At 52.0% G+C, this 25,437-nt stretch overlaps 7 protein-coding genes and 1 non-coding gene across 8 annotated transcripts; 6 read left to right on the forward strand and 2 right to left on the reverse strand.

Moving 5' to 3' along the window:
- The first annotated feature begins 2,868 nt into the window (after nucleotides 1-2,868).
- B0T23DRAFT_134643 (RlpA-like double-psi beta-barrel-protein domain-containing protein-containing protein) lies at nucleotides 2,869-4,314 on the forward strand. Its single transcript, XM_062832251.1, has 2 exons — nucleotides 2,869-3,589; nucleotides 3,653-4,314. The coding sequence occupies exons 1-2, from the start codon at nucleotides 3,252-3,254 to the stop codon at nucleotides 4,194-4,196; spliced, it is 882 nt and encodes a 293-aa protein (XP_062692597.1). The 5' UTR covers nucleotides 2,869-3,251; the 3' UTR covers nucleotides 4,197-4,314.
- A 1,273-nt stretch (nucleotides 4,315-5,587) lies between these two features.
- On the reverse strand, nucleotides 5,588-5,953 carry B0T23DRAFT_395558 (uncharacterized protein; the record flags this gene model as incomplete). The annotated part of the gene is made up of 1 exon (XM_062838194.1): nucleotides 5,588-5,953. One exon carries the CDS (start codon nucleotides 5,951-5,953, stop codon nucleotides 5,588-5,590), a length of 366 nt encoding a protein of 121 aa, XP_062692598.1.
- A 2,252-nt stretch (nucleotides 5,954-8,205) lies between these two features.
- B0T23DRAFT_316038 (uncharacterized protein) lies at nucleotides 8,206-10,913 on the forward strand (the record flags this gene model as incomplete). Its single annotated transcript, XM_062834900.1, has 3 exons — nucleotides 8,206-8,517; nucleotides 8,595-9,038; nucleotides 9,108-10,913. 3 exons carry the CDS (start codon nucleotides 8,206-8,208, stop codon nucleotides 10,911-10,913), a joined length of 2,562 nt encoding a protein of 853 aa, XP_062692599.1.
- A 2,683-nt stretch (nucleotides 10,914-13,596) lies between these two features.
- B0T23DRAFT_t217 lies at nucleotides 13,597-13,681 on the reverse strand. The gene has a single exon. It is a non-coding gene; the product is annotated as a tRNA-Ala (tRNA).
- A 1,837-nt stretch (nucleotides 13,682-15,518) lies between these two features.
- B0T23DRAFT_428445 (HAD-like domain-containing protein) lies at nucleotides 15,519-17,257 on the forward strand (the record flags this gene model as incomplete). Its single annotated transcript, XM_062840136.1, has 2 exons — nucleotides 15,519-15,701; nucleotides 15,761-17,257. The coding sequence occupies 2 exons, from the start codon at nucleotides 15,519-15,521 to the stop codon at nucleotides 17,255-17,257; spliced, it is 1,680 nt and encodes a 559-aa protein (XP_062692600.1).
- Nucleotides 17,258-17,356: 99 nt separating this feature from the next.
- B0T23DRAFT_134986 (uncharacterized protein) lies at nucleotides 17,357-18,500 on the forward strand. The gene is made up of 2 exons (XM_062832252.1): nucleotides 17,357-17,957; nucleotides 18,020-18,500. Exons 1-2 carry the CDS (start codon nucleotides 17,503-17,505, stop codon nucleotides 18,474-18,476), a joined length of 912 nt encoding a protein of 303 aa, XP_062692601.1. The 5' UTR covers nucleotides 17,357-17,502; the 3' UTR covers nucleotides 18,477-18,500.
- Nucleotides 18,501-21,146: 2,646 nt separating this feature from the next.
- B0T23DRAFT_379060 (UbiA prenyltransferase family-domain-containing protein) lies at nucleotides 21,147-22,737 on the forward strand. Its single transcript, XM_062837126.1, has 2 exons — nucleotides 21,147-21,655; nucleotides 21,712-22,737. Exons 1-2 carry the CDS (start codon nucleotides 21,386-21,388, stop codon nucleotides 22,477-22,479), a joined length of 1,038 nt encoding a protein of 345 aa, XP_062692602.1. The 5' UTR covers nucleotides 21,147-21,385; the 3' UTR covers nucleotides 22,480-22,737.
- A 755-nt stretch (nucleotides 22,738-23,492) lies between these two features.
- Nucleotides 23,493-25,267, forward strand: B0T23DRAFT_135035 (D-ala D-ala ligase C-terminus-domain-containing protein). The gene has a single exon (XM_062832253.1). It carries the CDS (start codon nucleotides 23,778-23,780, stop codon nucleotides 24,777-24,779), a length of 1,002 nt encoding a protein of 333 aa, XP_062692603.1. The 5' UTR covers nucleotides 23,493-23,777; the 3' UTR covers nucleotides 24,780-25,267.
- Nucleotides 25,268-25,437: the final 170 nt, after the last annotated feature.

Below are 25,437 nucleotides of genomic sequence, written 5' to 3' on the forward strand. Positions count from 1 at the left end.
GGTGATGGTGGTTTGGGGAAAGTGGCCGAACCGTACGCCAGCGAGGGACGGGAGAGTGCCACTCCAAAATCCCAAACCGACAGACAAGGTCTGGGCTACAAGGCAAGGCCAGACGTGGTTGCTGCTGGCAAAGCACAGACGGAACAGAGTCCAAGCTCCAGGCGGCGAGGCCAAAAGGTGGGTCTTTAACTGGCCAGTTCGTCAAGATGATTGGTTGGATTGCAGCTTTACTAATGCACCATAACGTCCATTCACCCAAGTCCCCGCCAAATCCGGCCGGCAACGAGAGAGGTCAAAGGCCCAGGCTCCCAGGGCAAAGGTACGGGGAAACGCCGGCCGGCGGCAGCTCACAGCAGGCGCAGCATTTACATTTGCCTACAGTATGGCGAAACTTTGTTTGGGTGTCACTTCTTCTCCATACATTCGAGGTTGTTCAAGCCCTTTCAACACCTCTTCCCTACTCTCTTGCCGGTCATCCTTACTCCTGCATCTCTCGGAAAGGCTTTGTACCCTATTTCATTCTTTTTTCCAACGTATTCTTGAGCTTTCCGCCGGCCTTTCAAAGGTTGGACTGTCTTTGTTTGATGTACCGAGCTAACAAACGTTCAAAATGGACCGTGCGTTGAGTTTATCAACATCGAGACAGAGATATAAGAACGCCATCCCAACAACTCATCAGGTAGATGCAATGAAAGCACTCGCCTTGCTTCGATCAAAAGCTTCAGAACCTACCATCCTTTGCTGCCAATCTCATGTATTACAACTGCCATGAAAGCCATCGCGACCGCGGAATAATATGAGCGTCGCCGAGAAAATGTTATCCACCGATTCCAAGGTTGAGCGACACCAAAAGGCCAAATGCACTGATGTACACCGTTAGAGGGCCCGCTGAAGGGCGAAATCTACACGGGCATGATCTGGACCGTAGCTCCCATTGCTGCAGCGCCAACATGAGTCTAATAGGTCTTCTTTGCGGCCATCGTTCGTGTGCTAACAAGGGCAGAGGCCGGCTAATCAGGATTGGTGTTGTTGAAGGCTTCCTGTGGGCCCGTGGGGATGCTTGTTCTCCGTACCCGATCCATACTACGCCGATGGTATCAGAGGCGATGGTACCTCCAAATACTTAGAAACCTTGGTTACAGACATGCATCGTCCTTGCGGTTTACTCTACAAGGTGCTGGTAGCCCAAGGCTTTGCCATGAAGGTCTGGAAGTTTTTGAGCCACGTCGGAAGATGGGTCTTGATATGGTACTTGACTCGAGGATCTGACCAGAGGGTTGTCATATAAACACATTACCATGGATCCGGAACATAACCTCTGAGCCACAGGATCATTTTCTCAGGTCCTGGTCCAGGCAGAGTCAAGCGTGACGTGGGCTACGTACAGCTGAATTTCTCAAGCATCTTACGTTTCTCTATCATTATGAGCATATCCTCCTGCAAACCGCTAACCGCCCGGACAGAGGGGATCTCACAAATGTCACCAGCTCCGCCGCAACTTTGTCATGCAGAAATGTCGTACTACGCCTCATTTACAAAGAGTCTGGGAGAATACAGTCAGTCAGTCATCCGCCACACCCGCAACCTCGTGTCCAATATCCTCTCACAGGCACTCGTCGATCTCATTTGATGGTCACGAGGAGAGTTCTGATGGGCGAGAAAGCTTTAGCGGATACGAAGACTCGAAGCAATGTCGAAGCGTCGTAATCCTTGACCTGCTCATAGAGGGACTCCAGTCTAGCGACGAGAACAACATCCGAACCATACATCCAGAGAATGAGGACACGGCGCGGGCACTGTATGATCTTACGAAACTTGGACGTCCGCGGGGAAATTATTTTTTGAATGGGATAAGCGGGCGATTGTTTGTCGGCTACCGGTGTGGCAGGCAAAACTCATAAGCCTCGACAGTAGGGGGCCAGAGCTATCATCACTCCGTCACTTTCCACGAACGGGAACTCCACAGTTTAATCTGATTGGTAGCAAAGTATGTGCATTCCCTTCTATCTCAAGCTGTATCTTACACCGAACTTGCGATGGAAGAGCTGTCCTACAGCATCATGAGATAATTGTGTCCAGACACAGTTGGTACCTATCTGCAACTCGGTCAGCGGAAGTTGCGCTTGAGACCTGAGGATGCTCCTGCGTGGGCTGCCAATCCGACAAGATAACGATCACGATAAGACTACATTCTGTACCAAGAAAAGGTAGTAGCAGCCGGCCGTTTGTCCAGCCACACTTTCCGTCATGTCCGCGTCCACCTGCCGTTGCTCAACTTGACCTCATTTCCTTTGACCGATCGCCAGTTCTTGCCTCAAAACATCTCATTGCATGGCAGCTACGGAGGCTGAAACTGCAAATACCGTTGAATAAGTGCACTGCGACTCTTGCAGCGAGGTGGAGAGGCAAGTGCGCCCCCACACCCAACATCCAAGTCGACAACATCTCCCTTAACAATCCGTCCATTCAAGACTTCGTTCGACGCAATAACCCGAATGGGCTGCCACAGTCTTTCTCCAACCCGGATCCCCTAGAGGTAGTGCTCTGTTGCCTTGAACTGGGCTGAGGTTTTCAAGAATACACGACGATTCATCACCAACGGTTCATTCTTCGTACGTCATGGGAACAATGCATCGCCAAGCCAAGGCTATCAATCCGCGGCGGCAAATCCATGGCCTCATGGGGTAACCTCTCCGTCGGGAAACCCCGTCAAGGAACCCGCTCCGCAGTTCCGCGTTTAAATGGAGTACTGATGCTCGGCTAGGGTAGCATTGCTGTCTTCTTGGAGGGTTCACGTCCCGGGATATCAGCCACTCGCCATCATCGATTGTACCCGGACACTCAGAACTTGTTCTTCGGGGCCCAGATCTGCCCCTTGCTACCGGCCGTGATACTTGGGATCTGCTGTACACCAGACATCCTCAATCACCAACTCGGATTACCGCTACAACCCAGCGCAACCATCTCTACGTCTATACCTGCGCTCAACACCGTGTTCCTTGCAGTTCCGTGGCCAACCTGCCGTGTTGGGGAAATGTTTGTCATGATTTCGAGCGCCAGAAACCGCCAATGTTTGAGCCACCCGGCTGCCCACATATCCAGGATATGTGCCCGGTTCTGGAGACGTGCTGGGTAATTAGAACCGAGTCCATGGACGGATGGGTCAACTAGTATAAGAAGACTGCTGGAACCCTTTGTCTTCCACCCAAACTCCGACAACAGGCTTCTACACTTCAGACACGATACACATCATGCGCTCCTCCACTATTCTGCAAACCGGGCTAGTGGCCGCTCTTCCCTTCGCCGTTCAGGCCGCTTCCGGATCCGGCCAGTCCACCAGATATTGGGACTGCTGCAAACCATCTTGCTCCTGGTCCGGCAAGGCTCCTGTCAACCGCCCCGTCCTCGCTTGCGACGCAAACAACAACCCCCTGAGCGACGCCAGTGTCAAGTCTGGATGTGATGGCGGTTCCGCATACACCTGTGCCAACAACTCGCCATGGGCGGTAAACGACCAGCTCGCCTACGGCTTTGCTGCCACGAAACTCAGTGGTGGAACCGAGTCATCTTGGTGCTGTGCCTGTTATGCGTGAGTTTCTCATCAACTCTCTTCAACTCTTGGGTATCACTCGATGGCTAACTTTTACTGCAGCCTTACCTTCACTTCGGGCCCTGTTGCTGGCAAGACCTTGGTCGTTCAGTCTACCAGTACCGGCGGTGATCTCGGCTCTAACCACTTTGATATCAACATGCCCGGGGGCGGCGTCGGCCTGTTTGATGGATGTACACGACAGTTCGGCGGTCTTCCCGGCGCTCAATATGGCGGCATCAGCTCCCGCAGCCAGTGCGATTCATTCCCTGCCGCGCTCAAGCCCGGTTGCCAGTGGCGCTTCGACTGGTTCCAGAACGCCGACAACCCCAACTTCACCTTCAAGCAGGTCCAATGCCCATCCGAGCTCACCTCCCGCACCGGCTGCAAGCGAAACGATGACTCCCAATTCCCTGTCTTCACTGCGCCCTCTGGTGGAGGCACCAACCCCTCTACTCCGACAACCCCTCCCTCTTCAGGCGGCGGTTCCGGATGTACGGCGGATAAATACGCTCAGTGTGGCGGCTCGGGGTGGTCTGGCTGCACCAACTGCCCGTCTGGATCGACCTGCAAGACTATCAACGATTATTACCACCAGTGTGCCTGAATGGTGCCAGATGGTATGCTGTGTGACCGTGCCTCGAGGCGAGAGTTAGGACGATTTTAGAGGAATCGGTAGACAGCACGATCCTCCAGTATAATTTGACATTCTGATGAGCATTGATCCCTCACGAATACTTCAATTCATTTCATGATGATTACTCTATCGCACTCTGTCCGTATCCAAGTCAAGCTGTAGGTTCGGTGTAGGCGGGCTTACATGGTCATCTACGATACTGGCGAATGCTGTTGAAGGTTCGAAGTTCCGTACTTGCGTGCCATTCACCAGTCATGCATTGCGCAAAGAGGGCAGGTTCACCGTTATACTTTGTAAACCGAGCATCGACTGACCTGCCGCTATCTTCGTGCAAGTACAACCCGAGTCTCAGTCCACTACCTCTGTCGCCTCTGTGTCGGAAGAAGAAGAATCTTGTACCTTGCCATGATGTGACTTCCTACCTCAAGGGAATCCAGACCATCACCCTCAAGGCATCAATCCCCTCGGGTCAGTATCTCGCTCCTTCGGCGACTTTTCGGCTCCACGCATGATAGCGGAACCGACAAGGCAAGTGCTCAAGGCAAGATTGGGTTCACTGAAGGCATCATGAGGGTCTTTGCGAAGGTGCTTGCGTACGGTGGGATGAATGATGATTGGGGTTCAAAATAAGCGCGACCTAACGGGACCTAGAAGTGGGAAATAGTAAGTGGATGCTCTCCTTGATTTCTCCTTGTCCTTCTTAAGTTATTCACGCTTCCATCCTGCTTGGATCCATTTTCTCACTGCCACCCTCGCTCCGTCGCTCAACCCAAGGCACTTTGACGACAACACCAGCCTGTTTGCCTTCATGAACGGGTCATCACTACCATCATGTCACTTCCACTCAAGCTGGCTTCTTCTGCTGCCCGCTGCTACTTTCCATCTACGTCTCTTATCTTGCCCAGGTATAGGGGCACCTCCAACATCTCTTCGGTACGCGTGTTCAAGGCCTACAGTCACTTAATATGCCAATAGGAGGAAGACCTTCGCTGTCAACGATACTAGACTCGGTTTCTTATGGGAGAAATTCTAATCTAGAGTAGACTGTCCAGGAACCCAAAGTCACATGCGGCCCAAAGTGTGCGTCCACACATGAGAGCCAAACTTTCCCGCTCTTGAAAGCCTACTGACTATCATCTCCTTTTCTGCAGAAGCGCTTCACAATCCACCAAAACCCATTTTATGCCCCGTCGAACCCAAGACAAAGTGCCCCATCCTCATTTTTGGTGTTGATGACGAGGTTCAAGTCACCGATGCGTACCGTCAGGGGCTGAAGTATTTCATGTTAGCCATCCCTGCCATCCGTCGCTGGTTTGTGGAAAAACTCACCACTTCATATCACATCCATCACCGCCACTTGCTTAGAAGTGGGTGGGGATAGCACGCTTGGCCCTCTCGACAATGGTGAGAGCAACGCCATCGACCGTGGCAATCTTGATGCCGTCTTCGACCACAACATCGGTGTCGGCAGCAACCGCGCGCTTGTGCGGGTAGTCGCAGTCCGAGGTTTGAGAGCCTCTGCTCTTGCAGCAGGTACGGAAGTTGGACAAGTGCTCGGAGATGGAGCTGGCGGCGCAATCGTTGCCGTTGCGCCAGCTGCCGTGCTGTTGGTCGCAGCATTGGTGGGAGGCATTCGAGTCGACGCCGCCGCCGAACGCAAGGCACTTGCAGGCCTCAGCGCCGGCGAAAAAGGCAATGGCCGAGAGAAGGACGGTGGAAAACTGCATTTTGATGGTGGTGGTTGGTAAGGGGTTTGGGTTGGGTTGTGATGTTGTTTTGAAGGTAAGAGAAGATGTGATGGTTGTGTTGGTGATGATCTGGGTGGACGAGAGCAGGAGGAAGGGAGAGCTTTTATAGCTGATTCTTTCTTCAAGCTCTTCATACTCCTTGCCCTTCTTCCCGTCGATGCTCTCCTCCTATTCCTCCTCTTTCTCGCCGTCTCACATCTCGTCTTCCTACTCTTCTGCCTTCTTCTCCTCCTCCGCCTCCTCCTCGATGTCACGAACCGTGCTGACAGACATGCTCATCCAGCTCCGGGCCGACAAGCATCATGATCCTAATGACATCAAGTCCAAAGTCCATGGTACGTGAATTACCAATCACATCTCTGCCCATGTGAGGTTCTGCTCTCTGCCTGTTCATGCATGACCTGCCAATTTGTGGAGATGGAATTGTTGGCTGAAGCTGACAGCCGAATACCACTCTCAGCTTGCAACGTAGTGGTCAGCGAATATCGATCAAATGATGAACCACACACGTAGGGAACGGAGTTATCAAACATTCACGGATTTTGAGCTATCAGGTAGTTTCGTGCTCCACTTTCTGTAGGAGAGCGGGCATGAGCGAGAAAACCACACCATACCCACGTAACGGGTATTCTCGCAGGACCCTCTGACGCTCTGAGAGAAAGCAAACCCAGATACATAACTCTCAAATATCTCTATAAGCACTCCCTAGTAAGTTTGTATCCCAGTCAACAGCTTTTACGGATCGTTTCTTGCCAGATACAGCGACAGTTCAGTCGCTGCTGAGTGCACCTCTTGTCTGCCTTCACTGAATCATCTTGGGCTTTGCCAGCTGGGCTAGCAACGTGGATTCCGATCCTTGCCAGCAATGGGACCATTCACGAGCCGCTCATCATGGGTAGGGCGTAGCCGCTACTCATTGAGCTTACGCTTGCTACCTTCGCTACCTTCCATACTGGGTTCTGATCAGGTCATCTCACCGTGTGGCAAACCAAGCAACTTTATAAATCAATGGCTGTAGGGCGCGTCGGTGCCGCTGTCTATATGAGGCTTTCTTGTCTGGATCTCGGACCGAGGTAGGCGAAGTGGTATCTATAACATAAACCATCGTTCGCTAACATTTCTTTGCCAATCCTAACAGGCTGCAAGTGGTCGAAATGCTGATCGGTCAGCCGTTAAACACCCTTGTTGAGATGATAAGAAGTAAGGACCGCGGACTAGGACAGCATTTGCGGATCTTGCAGGCCTTTATAACGGAAGATCCGATCCTTCGATGATACGGAAACTTACAACAGCCGAACAAAGCCGGCATAAGTGCTGACGGGCGTAAGCAACGGTCGTACACTACATAGTGCCACGACATGTGTCAACGGCGGTCAAAATTCGGCCCGGCCCTGGTCAAAAAAGCTTTGCGCTGCAATGTATCGCTATGGCTTACACTTCACACACAACCGTGCCACAGACCCCTGTGCTTCTCAAAAGAAAACACCACATTAGTGTGTGATTTCCCCACACCCTCGACATTTAGGTTGGCTGGCAGGGCTGGATGGTTACTTGGTGGCTCTGGGCGGTTCGCCAAAATCCGGTAGGGTATCATGAATCCGAGATCCTGCGGGTGAAACCGCCACTTTGAAGCTGCCATGAACGCCCTCAGGATTCTTGATGGGTAGAATTTCGACGCCAAGCATTACCGAGGCACCTTGATGGCTTCCTCGTATTCTGGATCTGTCAAGTGCGACTTTCTTCCCTTTTACAACTCCCTTTCTGAGACCAATGAACTGACAGAATGAAGCACGTGTCCGAGGACCAAACAAGAAAGCTCACGATGCGCCGTTTGAACTGTCGTTTTTTGCGCAGCGAGAGGACGAACCCGAGGAAAGCGAGAGTGAAGTTGCGGCACAGCCAAGCCGGCACTGCAAAACTGGGGAGGGCAAGGGATGTTGGCCAATTGGAATGGCGGCCATGGGTGTTGCCAATGCTACCTCATTGTCCCGCAACTAAAGGGGTACCGCCCCGTTTTGGAATGGAGGCTGTGCTACTACTGGGTAGGCCAACGCTCGGCATAGGCTCCCGCTCTGCTGTCCCTCGCTCGTCAATGTCGACGTTCAGTTGACAGAGTTTCTATCTGTTCATTCATCCGACCTCTATATTCATTAAGTCAGATCCTCCACTTGCGCAATACATGTCACCAGCGCATGTTTCCGACTGGATTATCCACACATGAGCACATAGCGATGGATCCCCGTGCCAGTGGTCAGCCCCATCCAGCTGCCCTGACGGTGGCAACCAGTGTAGCTCTCACATCGCTCGTTCAGTACGTGGCTTCTAGAGCTACAGAGTACGAACTTTCCTCGGAAGCTGTGTGTTGGATGATCATCCCATTTCTCTTCAGGCTACAAAGCAAGCCCTCGACATATGTGCCACAGTTAGGGGATGTGGTCGCTACCAGAAAGCCGACTGGGTCACTACGGCTTTGGCGCCCAGCGATCTGTGTTGCTGCCCTCAGTTTCTGTAAAGCAGAGTTCGGTGCGGTTGTCTGTTTGTTTGTAAGCCCTCCCGGTTGATGCGGACCCTTTCACGGCTCTTTGTCTCCCACCCTCTGCTCACACCACATCTTCAATAGCCTCTTGCAACACCGTTGCTGCTCAAGGCTCAAGAACATCTCCAACTACGGACTGGACCTTCAAGGTATGGGACTGCCAAGGAAGGGGCCGTGCCTCACTCGATCCTAAATACGTTCTGGGGATCACTTCTGGCAGCTGCAGTGGCCGTGTACAGCTTGGCAGCATGGGACGTCAAGGCAGCTGCCATGGCGGTGATACCGTTTGCGGTTCTCGTCGGCCTCTTTTTCTCATTGATGTCCCAAATGGGAGAGCAAGATCGCTTGAAAACCTTCCATCTTGAATTGGGAGATATCATTAAACCTCTCTCCTTGCGGATCGTAGGTTTCTTGATCGTCCTGCAGTTTGTCGACAGCTGGGCGGTTGGTTTCCCCAGCATTGATGGTGCGTGGACTGTCTTCCTGGGAGTAGCAAAGGCCTTTTCGTGGTATTTCGCTATTCAGAGTGTACGCCAGTCCTTGCTGACCCCTAACTGAGTTGCTTGCAGTGGTGAATGACGCTGACATTGTTTACAGACAAGGTATACGCCGGAGTCATGGCGAATCGTCACGGTGATTGCCACCTTTGGCTTGGTTGCAGCTCGCGACCCATACACACAGCCTTCAAACATTCAAGCCCTTGCGAACGTTGTTGCTTCGCTTGTTGCACTGGCTCAGAGCATCAGCATGCTGCCGAAGCACACAGAACAGCGAGCCCTGCTCTGGAGCTTTGCGCTCGTTCCCCTCTTCCCTTACCTGGCCAATTTGGTTGCCATCAGAGCCGTAGAGTCTGCAGCACAGCAGCTTACTTTTCAACACCCCGGCCAACATCCGGTAGCGCAGCTAATGGAGAAGGCAAAAGCAGACTTCGACAGCATGCTCTCCAGACAGTCAAAGACGTACGAGGCTGCTGTCGAGGAGTACAAGCGTCGATACAAGGTTGAACCACCACCGGGGTTCCGGGGCTGGTACGACTTTGCCGTGAAGAGCCAGTCTCCAATCATCGATGACTTTGATACCATTTACCACTCAGTGTCGCCTTTCTGGAAACTTAGCGGCCAAGAGGTAGTGGACCTCATGCACGAGGCTTATTACACGCGGTACAGCGAGTTATGGCAGTGTACCTTTCACGGCGCAACCGCAAAAACTGAGTGTCGGCATCCGTATCGCACCTTCGACAGACATCTTACCCTTTTGTTTGATGAGGTGTTGGGTGATCTGGCGGGGGTTCTTCCTGACATCAAGTTCGTTGTTAATCACCTTGACGAGCCACGAGTGGTGCTCCCGCATACTTCACCCTCCGGCAGCTGGCGCTTTTCTCTTATGGACATGTCTCATCATCCGGTTTGGAAGGAAATGAGAGCGCCCTGTTCCTCTTTTCCCTCCAAACCCAACGATACCACCAACGGCATCGACACCTTTGGTCTCCCCTTTGTCACATCCACGGCTTCCGTCCTGGACATCTGCGCCAATCCTTCCTACGCCGACACCTACGGCCTCTTCACCTCCCCCGTCTCCATGCGCTTGTTTGTCGGGCTCGTCCCCGTCCTCTCCACTGGTGCGCCATCCACCATGTCCGACATTCTCTACCCCTCCGCCGCCTACATCGAGTCCGGCTTCATCTACGATCCCACTCGCGACATCCCCTGGGAGCAAAAGTCCAACAACCTCTACTGGGCCGGCTCCACAACCGGCGGGTACTCCTCCGACTCCTCCTCCTCCGCTGATACACAATGGAAGTCCTTCCACCGCCAACGCTTCGTCTCCCTCGCCCAGAACCTCAACCGCCAACGACATACCTACCTCCGCTCCCTCAACGGCGCCATCACCCGTGTCAGCTCCCCGTTTCTCAACAGCCGCCTCTTCTCCGTCTTCTTCACCCGCTTCCAATTCTGCTCGCCTGCCTCCTGTCGCGCCCAACGCTCCTTCTTCCGCACCAAGTCCTACGCTGACAAGGACGAGGCCCTTTCGTCTCGCTTGGTGTTTGATCTCGACGGCAACGGCATTTCGGGACGGTATTACAAGCTTTTGGCGTCCAATAGTGCTGTTCTCAAGCAGACTTTGCTGAGGGAGTGGCATGATGATCGGCTGGTGCCGTGGGTGCATTATTTGCCGGTGAGTATGGGGATGGAGGAAGTACCGGAGTTGGTGATGTATTTGACGAGCACGGATGAGGGGAGGCAGAAGGCGAGGGAGGTGGCGGAGGGGGGGAAAGAGTGGTGGGGAAAGGCGTTGAGGGAGAGGGATATGGGGGTTTATCTGTATCGGTTGTTGTTGGAGGTGGGGAGATTGCAGGATGGAGGGAGGGGGGAGGGGGAGCCGCGGCGGGTGGTGGGGGCATGAGAGGTTGTGTTGTGGTGTGTAGGTGGGTTAGTGGCCAGGTCTTGGATAGGATAGTGTGTTGGTGTGTCACCACTTTTGGGTAGGCAGTGATGGACCTGACGGTTTGTTCGGTTGTGTTTGGACAGGAAGGCATGGGCTAATGGTTGGTTATATGACCACTTAGGTCTTGGATATGTCAATTTTGTATGACCGCGTCGCGACTTGAAGGGTTCAGAGACACTGCAGTACATTACGCGTGCTGCATGCAACATGGCACACGCTGTGCATATTCTTCCCAATCTCCGAAACCCTCAAGCAAGTACTTCCCTTGGTCATTTGCCCAGCAGGCAGGAAAATTGGCCTCCAGCATATGTGAAAGCACCGGAGTTCCGTAGCCCTTCGACGTCTATGCATTGCACTTATTCCCACACAACCTGTCCTCTTTGCATCATCATGCCTGGGCATAAACATTTCCCTGGAATTCCTACTGTATGGCTCAAGTTTGTCCAGGCCTTGGCCTTCCTCGAGATTCCTGGTTCTGATTTCGCCTTCCATGAAAGATCCAACCGCCAGTTGGTCGACTCTGCTCTCGACTACGGTTCTTCCTTCCCACTGGGAAATGTGATCTTGATCCCCGGTCATCGACTCACGATCCCCTCACAACACTACCACCACCCGGAACCACACATCCCCGACCCATACTCCTCACCTCGTCGCTCTTCCAGCAATCCCCCATCCTCAACACCTACCTGTTCGATCGCCATCACAAGGCTCACAGCCATGCCCCAGCATACGTTTCGTAATGCATTCAAACTCCTCAAAGCGAAGCAGCACAAATGGAAGCGATCCCTTCGCAAGAAGCTCGCTTGGCTGAAAACCAAGAGCAACTCGAAACTTCATATCCGCAATCTAGACACCATCACCACCACTACCAAATCCGAAATCTACCCCACCATCCGCGCTACCAGAAGATTCCCGATTGATGACTTTTCCGATTCCGATTCCGATTTCGATTCCGATTCTGAAGAAGAAGAAGAAGAAGAAGATCTCGCTGCTGAGTCGTTGTCGTCGTCGTCGTCGCTTGATGACGGATCAAGCAGCAGCAACGAATCAACTAGCAGCAAAGTGTATGATAGCGTGCCTCATCCCTCATGTCGGAACTCTTCGTTTTCGGCTTCGACTTCGGCGCCAGAGATAGAGACAAAGACAGATGATAGCAACGTGCCCGAACGACCCGAACCTGAGGTTTTGAACACCAGCGGTCGGTTTAGCTCTTTTAGGAAGAGTACCTGCACGGCTTCGACAAGGGACAGTTATGTTACTGCTGTTAGTTGCTTGGACTTTGAAGACAACGAAGACGAAGATGAAGATGAAGACGAAGACGATCCCGGACCAGGACCCAGTCTCAATGGCGACGAAAGCATCCGGTCAGATACATCCGCTACGTCCTTTTTTGAGTCACAGGACTCGCAGTCGGATACAAGTACCAGTACGACTTCGGCGTCATCGATAAGTTGTTAGTTGTGGAGTGGACTAAGGTACTTTTCTTACGACTACCGGGAGCTTGCAGGATGGATTCAGTTTCGGGTATTAGACTACCTCTACCTATATGTACACGCGATTTCGTCTTTGGTTCTTCTCGGTCGAATCTCATGTCTTGGTATCTGGCAAATGCTATCCTCGGTGAACAGCGGTTTTTGGGTGCGTTGAGCGGGATTTGTCTCTCGCACGCACGACAGTGGATCTTCTTCACTTTTTTTCCGGTTTCGTGGGATACGACTCCCCATCTCTCTTCGATTTTTTCCCCAAAACATCAGTGCATCAATCGGCGTTCCTGACGGTTCTTCTTCTCCATATCCATTGGACGGAGAGGAAACATGGGCAATCACATGAGTGACAACGATCAAGACAGCGAAGCAATGAATACCACCAGGCCTTCTAGCGCTATTAAGCGTCTGCTGGAGTGCATCTATCTCGTCTTCTGGAGTTTGAACGAGGGAGGCACACGAAGCTCTCGTACAAGTCTCGGACGTGAGGAATGCAGTGTTCGTTCCTTTCTCGAATGGCACAAGAGCTTGGAGCTGTGTAACCCAGAGGACGTGGTGGATCTTTTGAGGAAGATACAAAGTTATGGCGTTGTTGGATCCTGACTCTGTCAGTGCAATGAAAGTTTCTGACATGATGATTTCAAAGGGACGGAAGTTGGATCAGGCAATAGGGAGTTCTGAAAGGTTGTTTTGGGTCTTTGAAGGACAATGAGGGATGACGCCGCCTGTGCTGAATGTCCATTGAAGGAAGTGCTTGGATATAACGAGCCGCATCTTTATGCGAGAGTGAAGGAGGGGACTGCAAGGAATTTTCGAAGAGGGTTGGTTGAGTGCTAGAGACAAACCATCTCAGGATGGGGTTTACTTGTCTATTTTTAATTAATGTATAGCTCATCAGCGCATCCAGCGTAGCCGATTGTTTGCACTCTCATAACATGTTCACCCCTGGGAGGATTGTATTTCCTTGGAGTAAAGTGTCAGTCACTGCTCATTCTCATCGCTATAACCATCTTTAAAGTAATATGATCTAGACAAACCTCATCCGAACAGAAATTTCGCATCCAAAGAGACAAAAAGAAAGCATATCAGCGCGAGTCAGGCACCCACAAAGTCCAAAAACCCCAAAAAACTTCAGCAAAGAAAAAAAAACAGAATTTTGGACGAGCTGGGAATCGAACCCAGGACCTTTCGCATGCTCGGAAACATGCTAAGCGAACGCTCTACCAACTGAGCCACACGCCCGATTGATGTTAATCAAAGCTCAAAGAAGCCCCTATGATCTTGGTTGAGTGGAATGAAGGTGAAAGAGATTCGGGGTTCGTTGTATGTTTAGAACAGCAGGAAGCAAGATGAGCTTCACTCATTAGTTCGCTTCATAGACCCGGTATGTGATAAGTACTAACATCGGTGGAGTTCCCGCCTCGGGCGTTGAATTAGCGATTATATAAATAGTTCGCCGCTGATGTAGATACACCGGTACCTCTACCCAGGTAGATAATGGGTAATAAATGGTATCACAACATGCACTTGGTGTGGATAGGTAATGTAGGGCAGCTAGCTTACTAACTTAGCAGGGTACTGCCGTGAACAGATGGCTATCCTGAGCACACCAGCTTATCCTATTATGCCTCTGAAGTTTTACTATCACCGTTGCTGGCCAGTTACACTCTTCAAAAGGCGGAAGGCGGAGAGCGAAAGTGTAGTCATCGCTCCACTCTCTTGGTTCCCTCGAGTGGTTAAAGGCTTTCGGGTCACTGATCAAGTCGCCTATTGAAGAGTCATACGTCTTATTTGAGAATTGATTATATTATTCAAAGCTTGGATATTGTATGACAGCTACCTCTCGTTTTGTGGCATTCACTCACAGATATATTCTATGTATTCTTGTGGTGTGTGAGTTGGTCATATAGGGGAACCCAATACCGTTGGACCATAATGTGCCAGGCGATTGGTCCCGCTCCGCGACTAAATCTTAAATTACAAGCTACGGAAGATCTGTGTACCATAACACGCCCAGCCAACTTCATGAAAACGACAAGGCTGTGTGCTTACTGCGCAGCCTCTGTAAGTGTCACATTCATCCCGTGAGGCCAAGTGTTGGTGCTCACATACATAATGGTACAGCGGCGGCACTCGAAAGTCAAGCCCAGAAGGCCATGATCCGTCGGACGTATGTTACTAGAAGTAGAATATTGAGGACATTGATGAGGACAGCCCTGACCATGCCAAACGACCAGGCGCATATCCGCCGCCATCAAAAGCTTGTGAAGTCGAGATCAACGCGGAGTGAGCCAATATCAACTGAAAGACCCCAACGTATCGGCCAGTGTTGATCAGTTGAAAATGTAACGCCAAAGTAGGTGAAATATAGGATACCACGGCCCTACATGAAGTTGTCATCGAGCTATCACATGCAATCGATGGCGTGCCTGGGCTACAGTGCGCACCTGCCCCTGAGTGGCGTTCCTCCCAACAGAACGGACGCTAACAATCAATGGTAATGACCTGCAGTTTGACAATCCAAGGGGCCTTTGTGCACTGTGGTATATGTCTCCATGAACCGTCCGCTAGTAAGCGCCATTGACCGTTAGTAAGTGAACGTGATGATAAGGCGGAAACACAACGGCTGGGTTCGTTCTTTTGGACGATCGTGTCTTTCTGGGAGCCTCAGTCTGGTAAGCTCATGCAAGACGCTGCACTTCTGCGACTCCGCCACGTCACAATCATGAAGTTCATCTTTGGGGATGTAACTAAGTACCCCCACGAATGCTACCAAGGGCAGTGCTCGTCTATGCGGCCTCCGTAGTCCCCGTCAAGACCTAGTGATATGGATGGTTGGCGAATGAGCAACATTACCACAAGTAGACAAGTCGGGATCGACGCTCAATTGCAGTGATATGGCGGGTCTGTGGTGATGATCATGTTTATGATACGGGCCATCAGTAAGCGCACAGTAAGATTTGCCAGAATATAAGAATGCTCGGAATATCAGGAGGAAAAGACCAGTTGAGCCATGTATGCTACACTGGATACCCTGATTCTCACACCCAAGGACACCGACATTTCAAACACAAGGACAATGGCTACTACACCATATGACACTATCATTTTCGACCTTGGGGACGTGCTCTTTGACTGGGATGAGCCGGAAGACGTTGCGTCCCTTGTCGCGTTGCCAAAAGGTGCCATGCGAAAAATGATGAACTCAACCACTTGGCATGACCTCGACCGTGGTCTCCTACCTGCGGAGGAAGCCTACAAGGTAAGCAGGTCCCTCGCTTTCAGGACCTCCGTACCTTAAGACTAACCAAAGTCGAACAGATCATGGGCGACGAGATCAACACCGAGGCATCACTGGTACGGCAGGCCATTGATGCAGCTGCTTGCTCGCTTCGAGTTAACGAGCAATGGGCAGAGCTGGTGGAAAAGCTTGCGGCAAAGCCTGGGTTGAAGGTGTATGCCATGTCGAACATCTCCAAGGAACATTTCGAGTACATCCGTACGCTGCCGTTCCCATGGGAAGCGTTCACTCGCGTCTTTACCTCCGCGGCCGCCGGTATGCGCAAACCGGATCTCTGCTTCTACCAGTACGTCATCAATGAGACTGGATGCGATCCTAGCCGTACCATCTTCCTTGACGATCGTACCGAGAACATCGTCGCTGCTAGATCTTTGGGCATTCGGGGCGAGATCGTGACGGACAACGAGAGGACCAAGGAAGGAAGAATTTATCGATTCCTCAAGAACGTGGTCTTGGGGGAGCCCATTGCACTTGCAGAAGCCTTCTTACACTTCCAGAGCGGAAAGCTGGATTCGATCTACTCCGAGGAGGGGGTGGTTTTCAAGGACAACTTTGCCCAACTGCTGATATGGGGACTGACTGATATGGAAGATATCATCTACCTTTTGTGGCCAGACGGAACGCACTGGAAGGGATCATCGCGATGCTCGTCTCCAGATGACGATGCCTCCGTGGCCAGCTCAACCGACTCTGCAGTCGTCCTTAGCGACAAGGCCAGAGACGGCAAGAAGTCACGCCCTCTTCAGGATGGCCTGTGGAACTACTTCACCGAGAAGCCAGTCGGGACCACGGAGGCATTCCCAGCTGATGTTGATACCACCTCGATCGCCTACCTGACCATTCCGCAAGAGCACCTGCACAGAGTTGCCGATCCCAAGCTGGTTCTGGATGCCATGATCTCCAACGTAAACGTCGATGGCATCATGCAGGTGTACTTTACAAATGACAGGCCACGCATCTGCGCCATTGTCAGTGTGAACATGCTTCGGTTCTTCCTGAAGTATGGTGGTGATGATCTAGATCTGGACACCGATCCCCGTCTTGCTGCCACAGGGACCTTTGTTGTCAATTGCCTTGTCAACAATGCAGTGATAAATGGCACACGCCACTACACGACCATTGAAAGCTTCCTGTATTTTGTCAGCTTGTTCTTCGACGAGCTCAGGACAAAGGCCGAAAGGAACCCGACCAAAAACGCCAACACGCGTCAGACACTCCAACGACATATCTATCGCTTGCTGGTGCAATCGTTGGGGAAGCCTGCTAACCCGTTGGCTTTGGCGATGCGGGTGCGTGCTTGTCAGGTATTCGGTATCGACAGAGACCTCCTAAAGTGGGAGATGGACGAACTGCTTGTCCTTCAAGAGGAAGATGGAGGATGGCCGGCGGGTCACTTCTGCAAAGCGGGAAGGACGGGTGCTGTGATTGGTAGCCGGGGCTTGACGACAGCAATGGCTTGGCGAATTCTGAAGGACTACGAGCGTGAGGTCATTCCTACAGATAGGCTGAATCGTTGACAAGGCGGAGTGATCCCTGAGCATCCAATTCCGTTGCGGCCACCTCTTTTTACATGCCACGTTCGGACTTGGAGGCGGTGGCGCGGTGCTAATTGAACACATCGGACTCCAGGAACTCAGCTCGACAGGCCTAAGGCGAGGGGGAGAAGGCAACCGCGGAAAGAAGACCTGCCGTGTCACCAACGCCAAGCCCTAGGCAAGAATATAAGCCATATCATGGGCGCTGGTTTTTTGATCAGGCTTTCATGTTTTCCTTCTCCTTTCCTGTCCACACTCTTGACTGCGTCGGAAGCACGATTGCCTCCCTAACCAACCGTCGACTTTTTGCCAGTACAAGTGCAACCTGTATCATGAGCCGTACTCAGTGGGACGATGGCCTGCACACAGTGAACGGCACAGATGCGCCAGAAGCTGTTCTTCTTGGGCAACAGGTACCCAAAGAGCCGGTCTCGACAAGATGGACATCAACATATCCGCAATACAGCCGGCTGGTGCGACCGAATTCCCCGGAGAAGCATGATCAGGAACAGTGTGGGCACTTCCTCCCACAATCAAACGCATCTTCGCCGGGCCTGGAAAGGAGGATCTGCGGCCTACGGAGGTCCACGTTCTTTTTGACAGTGGCGCTTCTGGCTGTGATTGTGATTGCGGCCGTCGGAGGCGGTGTGGGTGGATTTATCGCGGTCAAGAATGCGAAAAGGTAAGCTGGGATGTTCGAGTCGCCATGTATTTTCTCCGGCTGTAGCTGACTATCGACGAAAGCACCAGCTCTGCGCCCCCGAGCACGACGACAGTGCCCTCCGCTACAACAGCCTCCATTATCACGGTCCCAACCGAGGGCGTTCTCGCGTTCGACTGCGCAGCCGTCGCCGCCAGTGGCAGCCAGATTATAACGATGGGTGAGAAGAACTGGAAATTCGGCGTGGGCTGCAATCAGAACTTTGGGGGAAGCCCGCACCTCGCCGGTTCGATAGCTTATTCGTTCGACGAATGTCTCCGATCGTGTGCACAAACGAACTGGTTAACGAACAACGATACGTGTGTCGGCATATCTTTCAACGGGGATTTGACGTCTTATGTGAAGAAATATCATGGGAACTGTTTCTTGAAAAAGTCCTTGGAGAAGGCCAATCCGGACACGAGCTCGATGGCTGCGATAGCGAGTCTGATGCCCTTATCGAGCGACCCGCCAAGGGTCACGGTCGTTGCGTCAGACTAGGTATGAGGTCGGGTATTGTACAAGATGTCGAGGGCAACCATCGGGAGGTCAAGGCGGGCAGCATGTTGAGGGCGTTTTCTGGCGTGCAACGGGAATTGATTCAGGGATTAGTGAGCAACAAGATATCCAAATGCCGTATATTTTTGATCTTGAAAATGGGGCGGAGGAGGAGGAATCGACCAAAACGATTGTATTTCTTGAGCTGCAAGAGGCACCTTGAAATTTGTCGAGCTGCTGATGCTTGGAGGTCATTGGGGAAAATGGAAGAGGGGAAACGACACGCGGGGTTCGGTCAGTGCGAGCATTTGTGCTACAGAAAATGGGGTTAAGATACACTACAAAAACGATTACCCCTGTACACTTCACCAATGCCATGCACCACAGTACATGTTTTCTGTACAAGTACTAGGTGACATCACATCGTATGTAACAACAGAAATACCAGGAAAACATACAAGGAAGAGGACATGATTCCTGTCACAGAGGACACTCGTAAATTATATCACCACGATCATGTCAAGGCGGGAAGGAAGAAGCCATTGGAATGACATGCTACCGGGCTCTAGCTTCCGTCTTGCTGGCCTCGCCAAATCCTTCCATAACACAAAAATAGCCAATTCATCGAGGCCCAGCATACCTCTGTGGTAGCCGTTCGCTGACTTTAAATCATCCTCGAAACTTTAGAATTAATACAGTTGACTTCCTATGCCTTGCTCACTCTTCCTCTTATCAGATTTGCAGAATAGCTAAAGCCCCAAGAGCTACAGGACCCGCCAGGAGTACGAAAACACAGCCAGCTATCAAGGTTTTGGAAACAGAGAAGCCTGCGCTGGCACGACCTGTGGGTAGATCAGCAGCGATCAGCTACCGCGGACATGAACTGAACAGTCCAATACCGCATTTGCTGTATCGTAAGAGTAACATCTGTAGATACTACAAGGTGTATCAACCAATCCAGTTGGCAAGATGCTGCATACCTATGGATCTAGTGCGCAAGCTTAAAACGCCCGCATAATGTATCGCCTTCCCCAGATGAGAATTTCTGTTACGGGAGAGTAGAACTGGTACACTAGGTACATACAACGGCTGCTGGGATTGGATTGACGCAGTCAAGGACGATGATACCTGCCACTCAAGACTCATGGAGTCAGCATTGGCAGGAACGAGGCAGGCCCGCAGGAAAGGATAAGGGAGGTCAAGTAGGAAACCACGCAAGGGCTGCGAAACATAACCACAACCAAGCGAAGAGCAAGTGTAACATTGGCTCCCTACACTGTAGACGTCAGGTTATGTAACAAGGTAAGTAACATCGGGCTTGGTCCCCTACTTACCGTTACAGTCTCGCCTGCCCCTGCCTTCGCGGCTGTCACAGTGCCTCCACACACCCCAGATTTTCACCAGTGGGCTATTTTCCCACACTTCTTCCGCCTCTCCCTCAACTCAATCATCATGATATATGCTCGTACATTGATGCGCACTGTGGTTAATGTTATGTCAGCATCCGACGTTGCCCCGATTCATGACCCGCAAACGCGCGTTTACTACCCAAGAGCGTATATTGAAGGAGCTTCTCTCTGGATAAGGCGTGCTCGGTCGTTTCTAGACCATCTGAACTGCATGACAACCGCGACAGGCCCAGGGTTCCGGCAAAGAGAGAGGTAGGTATCCCACGTCTTTGGAGGTCCCTATCCCAAACCTTGCAAGAAGTCACTAAAAAGTGTACGCTATGGCCCGGCCCGCCCCTCCCTCTAACCACCAACGGCGGCAGCGCTTGCACATACAGTAGGTTAGTTGCTTATCTCATGATTGGCTGTGAAGCCAACGTTTTACTGTATCTCTCGGAAAAAGCCGTACAGGGTGTCCTCAAACTGTTAAAAACTCAACCCATGTTATACGAGAAGGATCCGTCCGTAGTAGAATCAGTGTACTCATGCTTCTTGGGGGCTCAACGCTACCAGACCCCAACGCGCAGCCAAGATAGTACGCGATTCAAGCCCCCTAGTGAACATGTCCTGATGAATCCTGTATTCGCGCACCGTCATGAACTTCTCGAAAACCACTCACTGTCAGCCTACATACTTCCAAATGCACACTTTATCATGTGGAAGTATCATTGTACCCAAACAGTAAAACAAACCACCATCTTGCTCGCTACCGCAGTACAACCGTTCGTGGCTGTAACGCTGTCCCCTCTCAGCGTCACTGTCCAACGGCTGCCATGGTTGCAGGGCAGGGGAACGAGGTCATACGAGGATGGCTGATGGACAGGGGTTCCCGAGAATGGGTGTAAGATGATTGGCTAGACCCCAAAGGGTGACGTTGATTTAAAGACTTTTATGACGGTGCGAATAAAACTCAACTTTGCTGTGTACATACATGCAGTCAAATCTGCAATTACATACACGCAACGGTCGGGGTTGTTGTGGTTACAGGCTGATCGCTATACCGCGGTTATCGTCATTTCACGTAGTGCCGAGGATGCCAGGGCAGGTACTTGGGTGCTGAAAAGTGGTGGTCAAGGTACGGTCAGGGTGTTGTTGAAGTCTACCACCTAACGGGTATAACGATTACCATACTGGATTGAGACAAGGTTTTGATCGTGATGCTAATAATAGCTGATGTTCCGTTGTGCTGCTGAAAACTCTAAACGAATGGAATGGTGGCGGTGACATTTGATCGTTATGTCCAGATTATCGTTATACCTCTCTGATCGTGAATTGCCGACTTGACTGTATCTGTTGAGCAGGCCAGGACGAGCGGGTTGGGCATGCCCTTTTCTCTTTGCATAAATAGACAGAGGTCAGACCTTTCTCCACGGTCATAACTTGGTCTGCGGTACGGCAAGCTCCTTCTCACATTCCCAAGAGTCAAGACTCAAGAGACAATCCACAAGAGACAGCCAGCCCACCATGTCTACGACTCTTCACAACAAGCCAATTCCGGCTCTAGGACGTCTTTGGTCCATGTTCGGCACCGGATCATGGCACCCAAGCACTTCAACCCCCAAGCTCAAGGCAGATGATGACGACGTAGATTCCCGTTCCCCGGAATCCCCCATCCAAAAGCCCCTTCTCCCCGCTGAAAGCCTCATGGGGAACGTATCCGCCATGATCCGCATCATCTGGACCTTCACCAAGAACGACCTCTTTACCTTCTCCCTCCAATGCGTCCTCTTCGGCGTCGCCCTCTCCTTCGCCAAAGATGCAAGAACGGCACCCGACCCCCCACGCTCAAGCAAGCCCTCTCCCGGCTCCCGGGTAGCTGTCTCTTCCAGTTCATGAGCCAGCTCCTTGTCAACCTCGACAACCAGCGTGAGCCCGCCTCGGTAATTGAGGACAGCATCAACAAGCCATGGCGGCCCATTCCCTCGGGCATGATCACGGCCGACCAAACCCGCCGCCTGCTCCTTTGCCTGGTCCCAGTATACTTGGCCCTCGGCTATGCCCTGGGCGTTTGGAACATTGCATTGCTCATCGTCATCGCCGTCTTTATCTACAACGACCTCGGCGGCTCCGGTGAGCTTGTGGTGCGGGACATCGTGCTGGGCATCTCGTACATTATCTACCAGATGGGGCCGCTGCGAATCGCGCTCGGGTCGGGAGAGTACCGTGCGGACATGGCGGGGGATCTCGTCAGCCCGAGGGGATACGCCTGGGCGGCCATGAGCGGCTTGCTCGTCGTCACGACCGTGCCCATTCAGGACATCAAGGACCAGGAGGGCGACCGGCAGCGGGCAAACCGCAAGACGATGCCGCTTATTATTGGCGACGCGGCAACGCGCTATTACCTGGCTGTGACCATTCCGTTTTGGGCGGTGGTGGGAACGCTGTTTTGGGGGACGCCGGTATGGTATGCGGTGCCTCTTGTGGCGTATGGGTTATACATTTCGTGGCGGCTGCTGGTCAAGAGGAATCTGGTGGATGATGAGGCGAGTTGGAGGAACTGGACTCGGTGGCAGCTGCTTGCGTATGCGTTGCCTGCTGTGAGCGCACTGACAGAGTAAGCGGGGACAATTAGGGAGAGGTGATCGTAGAGACTATTACAAGGTACTGTGGGAAAATGACCAGGGAGGGACTTGCATGTTACGGATAGGGCAAGAGATTGGATCATGACATGAACGGAATGAATGGAATGACTAGGAGGAATGAAAGGGGATCAGGACCATAACGATTAAAGAAGACGGAAGGGTCAAGAAAAGACAAACAATGGATTTATGAAACCTTCATGAATGAATAAAGTCACACAACAGTATTTTCCCCTACGAATGTTCTGGTGCGCTCCGATGGTTGATGGGAAATGGCAAAGTCGAGTGTCTACTGCCCATTTTCTCTCCGTTATTCACTTAAAGTGTAAGCGAATGAATGAGATGCAACACTAACAGCATCCAGCGCAATTCCACTATAAATCTGATAGTGGGATAGCTGACCAACTAGACTAGGAGCAAGTCGCATGTCCGCTTAGAGGAAAGGGCCAATGAGTGCAAGACTGGCAAAGAACGACGATGCTGGAGAGAAACCCAAAAGCTCTCATTTGAAGAAAGAAGTCTAGGGAATGTCATCAAGCCCCGTGGGCGGTCAAAGGGAAGATATATCCTACTTGTGGGTTTTCGCAAGTCATCGCCGTACTGGCAAGGCCATTGTCATAGCCCAAGGAGGTTGGGTGTTCCTTCTCGGGGCGATCAAGGCGCTTGGCCGTGATTGAAGACATTGCTTGTTGACAAGGGGAGGTTGGGAATGTCGCTGAGCCAGACATTTGCCAGTCTTTGAGATTAACAAAATAAAAGCCGTGAATTGTCAGAGGAGTCCAACACCTGCCTGGAATCGACGCGGGGAAACATCGACAAATTGTGGGGGGAGATGGAATGGGAGTAGCGATGTTGCTACTCTAACAGCGAAACCGCGTAACTGTGCGGGCTTTTGATGGTGACATAACTGCCACCATGCATGGCCCATGCTCTCTGTACATTGGCCCCCCAGCGTTGCTTTCCTTTTGTTCTTGCTTCTACAATAACGTTGACCTCTCCTCGATCTTCATGCAGGCCAACAACTTCAGTTACCATCAGCCAAAGCCACGATGGACTGATCACGGCCCACTCGTCGTTGCGTTCCAATTTCGTACACTACGCAGTACTCGGGAATGATCGACGACACAGTGGATGCGCTCACGAGTCGCGCCAACTCAACAACTTTACTAGCCATGGCATGCTTGCGCAACGCCGGGGTGCCAAGAGGCCATGATACAAGGCCAACCGCGGCACGTCGCTAGTTTCCCCCCAACACGCCATAATACCTATGGTATAAGATGGCCAACATCAGAAAGAAGAACGTATCCATCAGCACCGGCAACGCCATCTACGCCAACGTCGACCGTGCCAGATACAACCTCTACAAGATTGTCATCCCCCGCAACCCCAAGGCCGGCTGGTACCACTTGACCGACGATGACAAACAAATCCCCGTGGACCGCAACGACTTCAGCGTCACCCTCTCAACCGGCGAAAAGATCCAGTTCGACCTAGCCTACATCAGCATTCACGGCAACCCAGGCGAGAACGGCGTGCTGCAGGGCTACTTCGACATGCTCGGCCTCCCCTACACAAGCTGCGGCTTCTACACCTCGGCTCTAACCGCCAACAAGGGCCACTGCAACCCCGTAGTCCGCAGCTTCGGCATCGTGGAGGTGGCCAAGTCCCGCCTGCTTCATCGCAACCAAATCAGCGCCCTCGACCCTGAAGCTCTGCTGTTCGATTTCGAGCTGCCCGTCTTCGTCAAGCCCGCGTCGGGAGGCAGCAGCGTGGCCACTACCAAAGTCAAGAGCCGCGAGCAGGTGGTCCAAGCAGTCGAAGACGCCATGCGCGAGGACGGCAACGGCCAAGTGTTGGTGGAGGAGTTCATCGAGGGCCGCGAGTTCAACTGTGGCGTGATTCGCGATGCGGAAGGCTGGCTGCACGTGTTCCCCATTACCGAAGTTATCCCCCACGGCGACAGCGAGTACTTTGACTACAATGCCAAGTACAATGGGTCGTCGAGCAAGGTGACGCCTGCCGAGGTGGAGACGCAGGTCAGCGACCGCATCAAGGATGTATCGACGATGCTGTATGATCTCCTCGACTGTCGTGGCGTAGTACGCTTCGATTACAGGTACAACCCCGAGCTGTATGCGTTGTACTTTCTTGAAGTCAACACGATACCTGGCCAGACGCCGGAGAGCATAGTACCGCAGCAGGCGCGCGCCGCCGGTATTAGCACTGCTGACCTCTATCATATGGTGATCGAGTGTGCCCTGGCAGCGGCCTCGCGATGAGCTACGGATGGAGGACTGTAGATAGATTGATATTGAGCACGCAGGCAGTAGAGGACAGTTCTTGTGCTAGCCTACATCTCCCGCTTGTCATATTCACTTGCTCTCTTTGGCCCTCTGTCCTTACTCGGTTACATACTATTTCCCTTGGGTATTTCCTTCTAATTATGACACGCTACACGTACTTTACTTGAGGCACGCCCTACACACGCCCACTCACCCTACAAGCTATTTTCCCCCCATGTGGGTTGATAACAGCTGATATTTTCGCCTGATGTCCAGTTCATAATTTCATAGTCCTCACCCATAAAAACTCGATCCCCAGGTGCAAAGAGTGTCCATTTCCTTCCTCGATAGGTACCCATCTAACCCCCCAAAGCTACCTTCATGCTCCTTCCTTCCTTCTCTCCCATAGTCCCATAGTCCCATTCGCGCGTCAACACCAATCGAATCAATCCAGTCCAGTCCAGCTGGCTCCAAACCAACCTAACCTACCCACAACCCCATTCGTCCTCCATTATCCATCACATACCCCCCCCTTCCCCCTCTTTATGTCCCGTCTACTCCATGACTACGCTACCGCTGTCATGTTCCAAAGCATGCATAAGGTAGTTAGGCCCTCATGCTACAATGATGGTTAAGAAAAAAAATACTGTCTCCC

The sequence above is a fragment of the Neurospora hispaniola genome (assembly GCF_033458365.1).
Source record: "Neurospora hispaniola strain FGSC 10403 chromosome Unknown B0T23scaffold_4, whole genome shotgun sequence".
NCBI lineage: Eukaryota > Fungi > Ascomycota > Sordariomycetes > Sordariales > Sordariaceae > Neurospora > Neurospora hispaniola.

Coding starts and splice junctions, on each gene's coding strand:
- B0T23DRAFT_134643 (XM_062832251.1), top strand. CDS start 3,252: ATGCGCTCCTCCACTATTCTGCAAACCGGGCTAGTGGCCGCTCTTCCC. Junction 3,590..3,652: donor TGGTGCTGTGCCTGTTATGC/GTGAGTTTCTCA, acceptor CTTTTACTGCAG/CCTTACCTTCACTTCGGGCC.
- B0T23DRAFT_134986 (XM_062832252.1), top strand. CDS start 17,503: ATGTTTTCCTTCTCCTTTCCTGTCCACACTCTTGACTGCGTCGGAAGC. Junction 17,958..18,019: donor GCGGTCAAGAATGCGAAAAG/GTAAGCTGGGAT, acceptor TATCGACGAAAG/CACCAGCTCTGCGCCCCCGA.
- B0T23DRAFT_379060 (XM_062837126.1), top strand. CDS start 21,386: ATGTCTACGACTCTTCACAACAAGCCAATTCCGGCTCTAGGACGTCTT. Junction 21,656..21,711: donor TCCAATGCGTCCTCTTCGGC/GTCGCCCTCTCC, acceptor CCCACGCTCAAG/CAAGCCCTCTCCCGGCTCCC.
- B0T23DRAFT_135035 (XM_062832253.1), top strand. CDS start 23,778: ATGGCCAACATCAGAAAGAAGAACGTATCCATCAGCACCGGCAACGCC.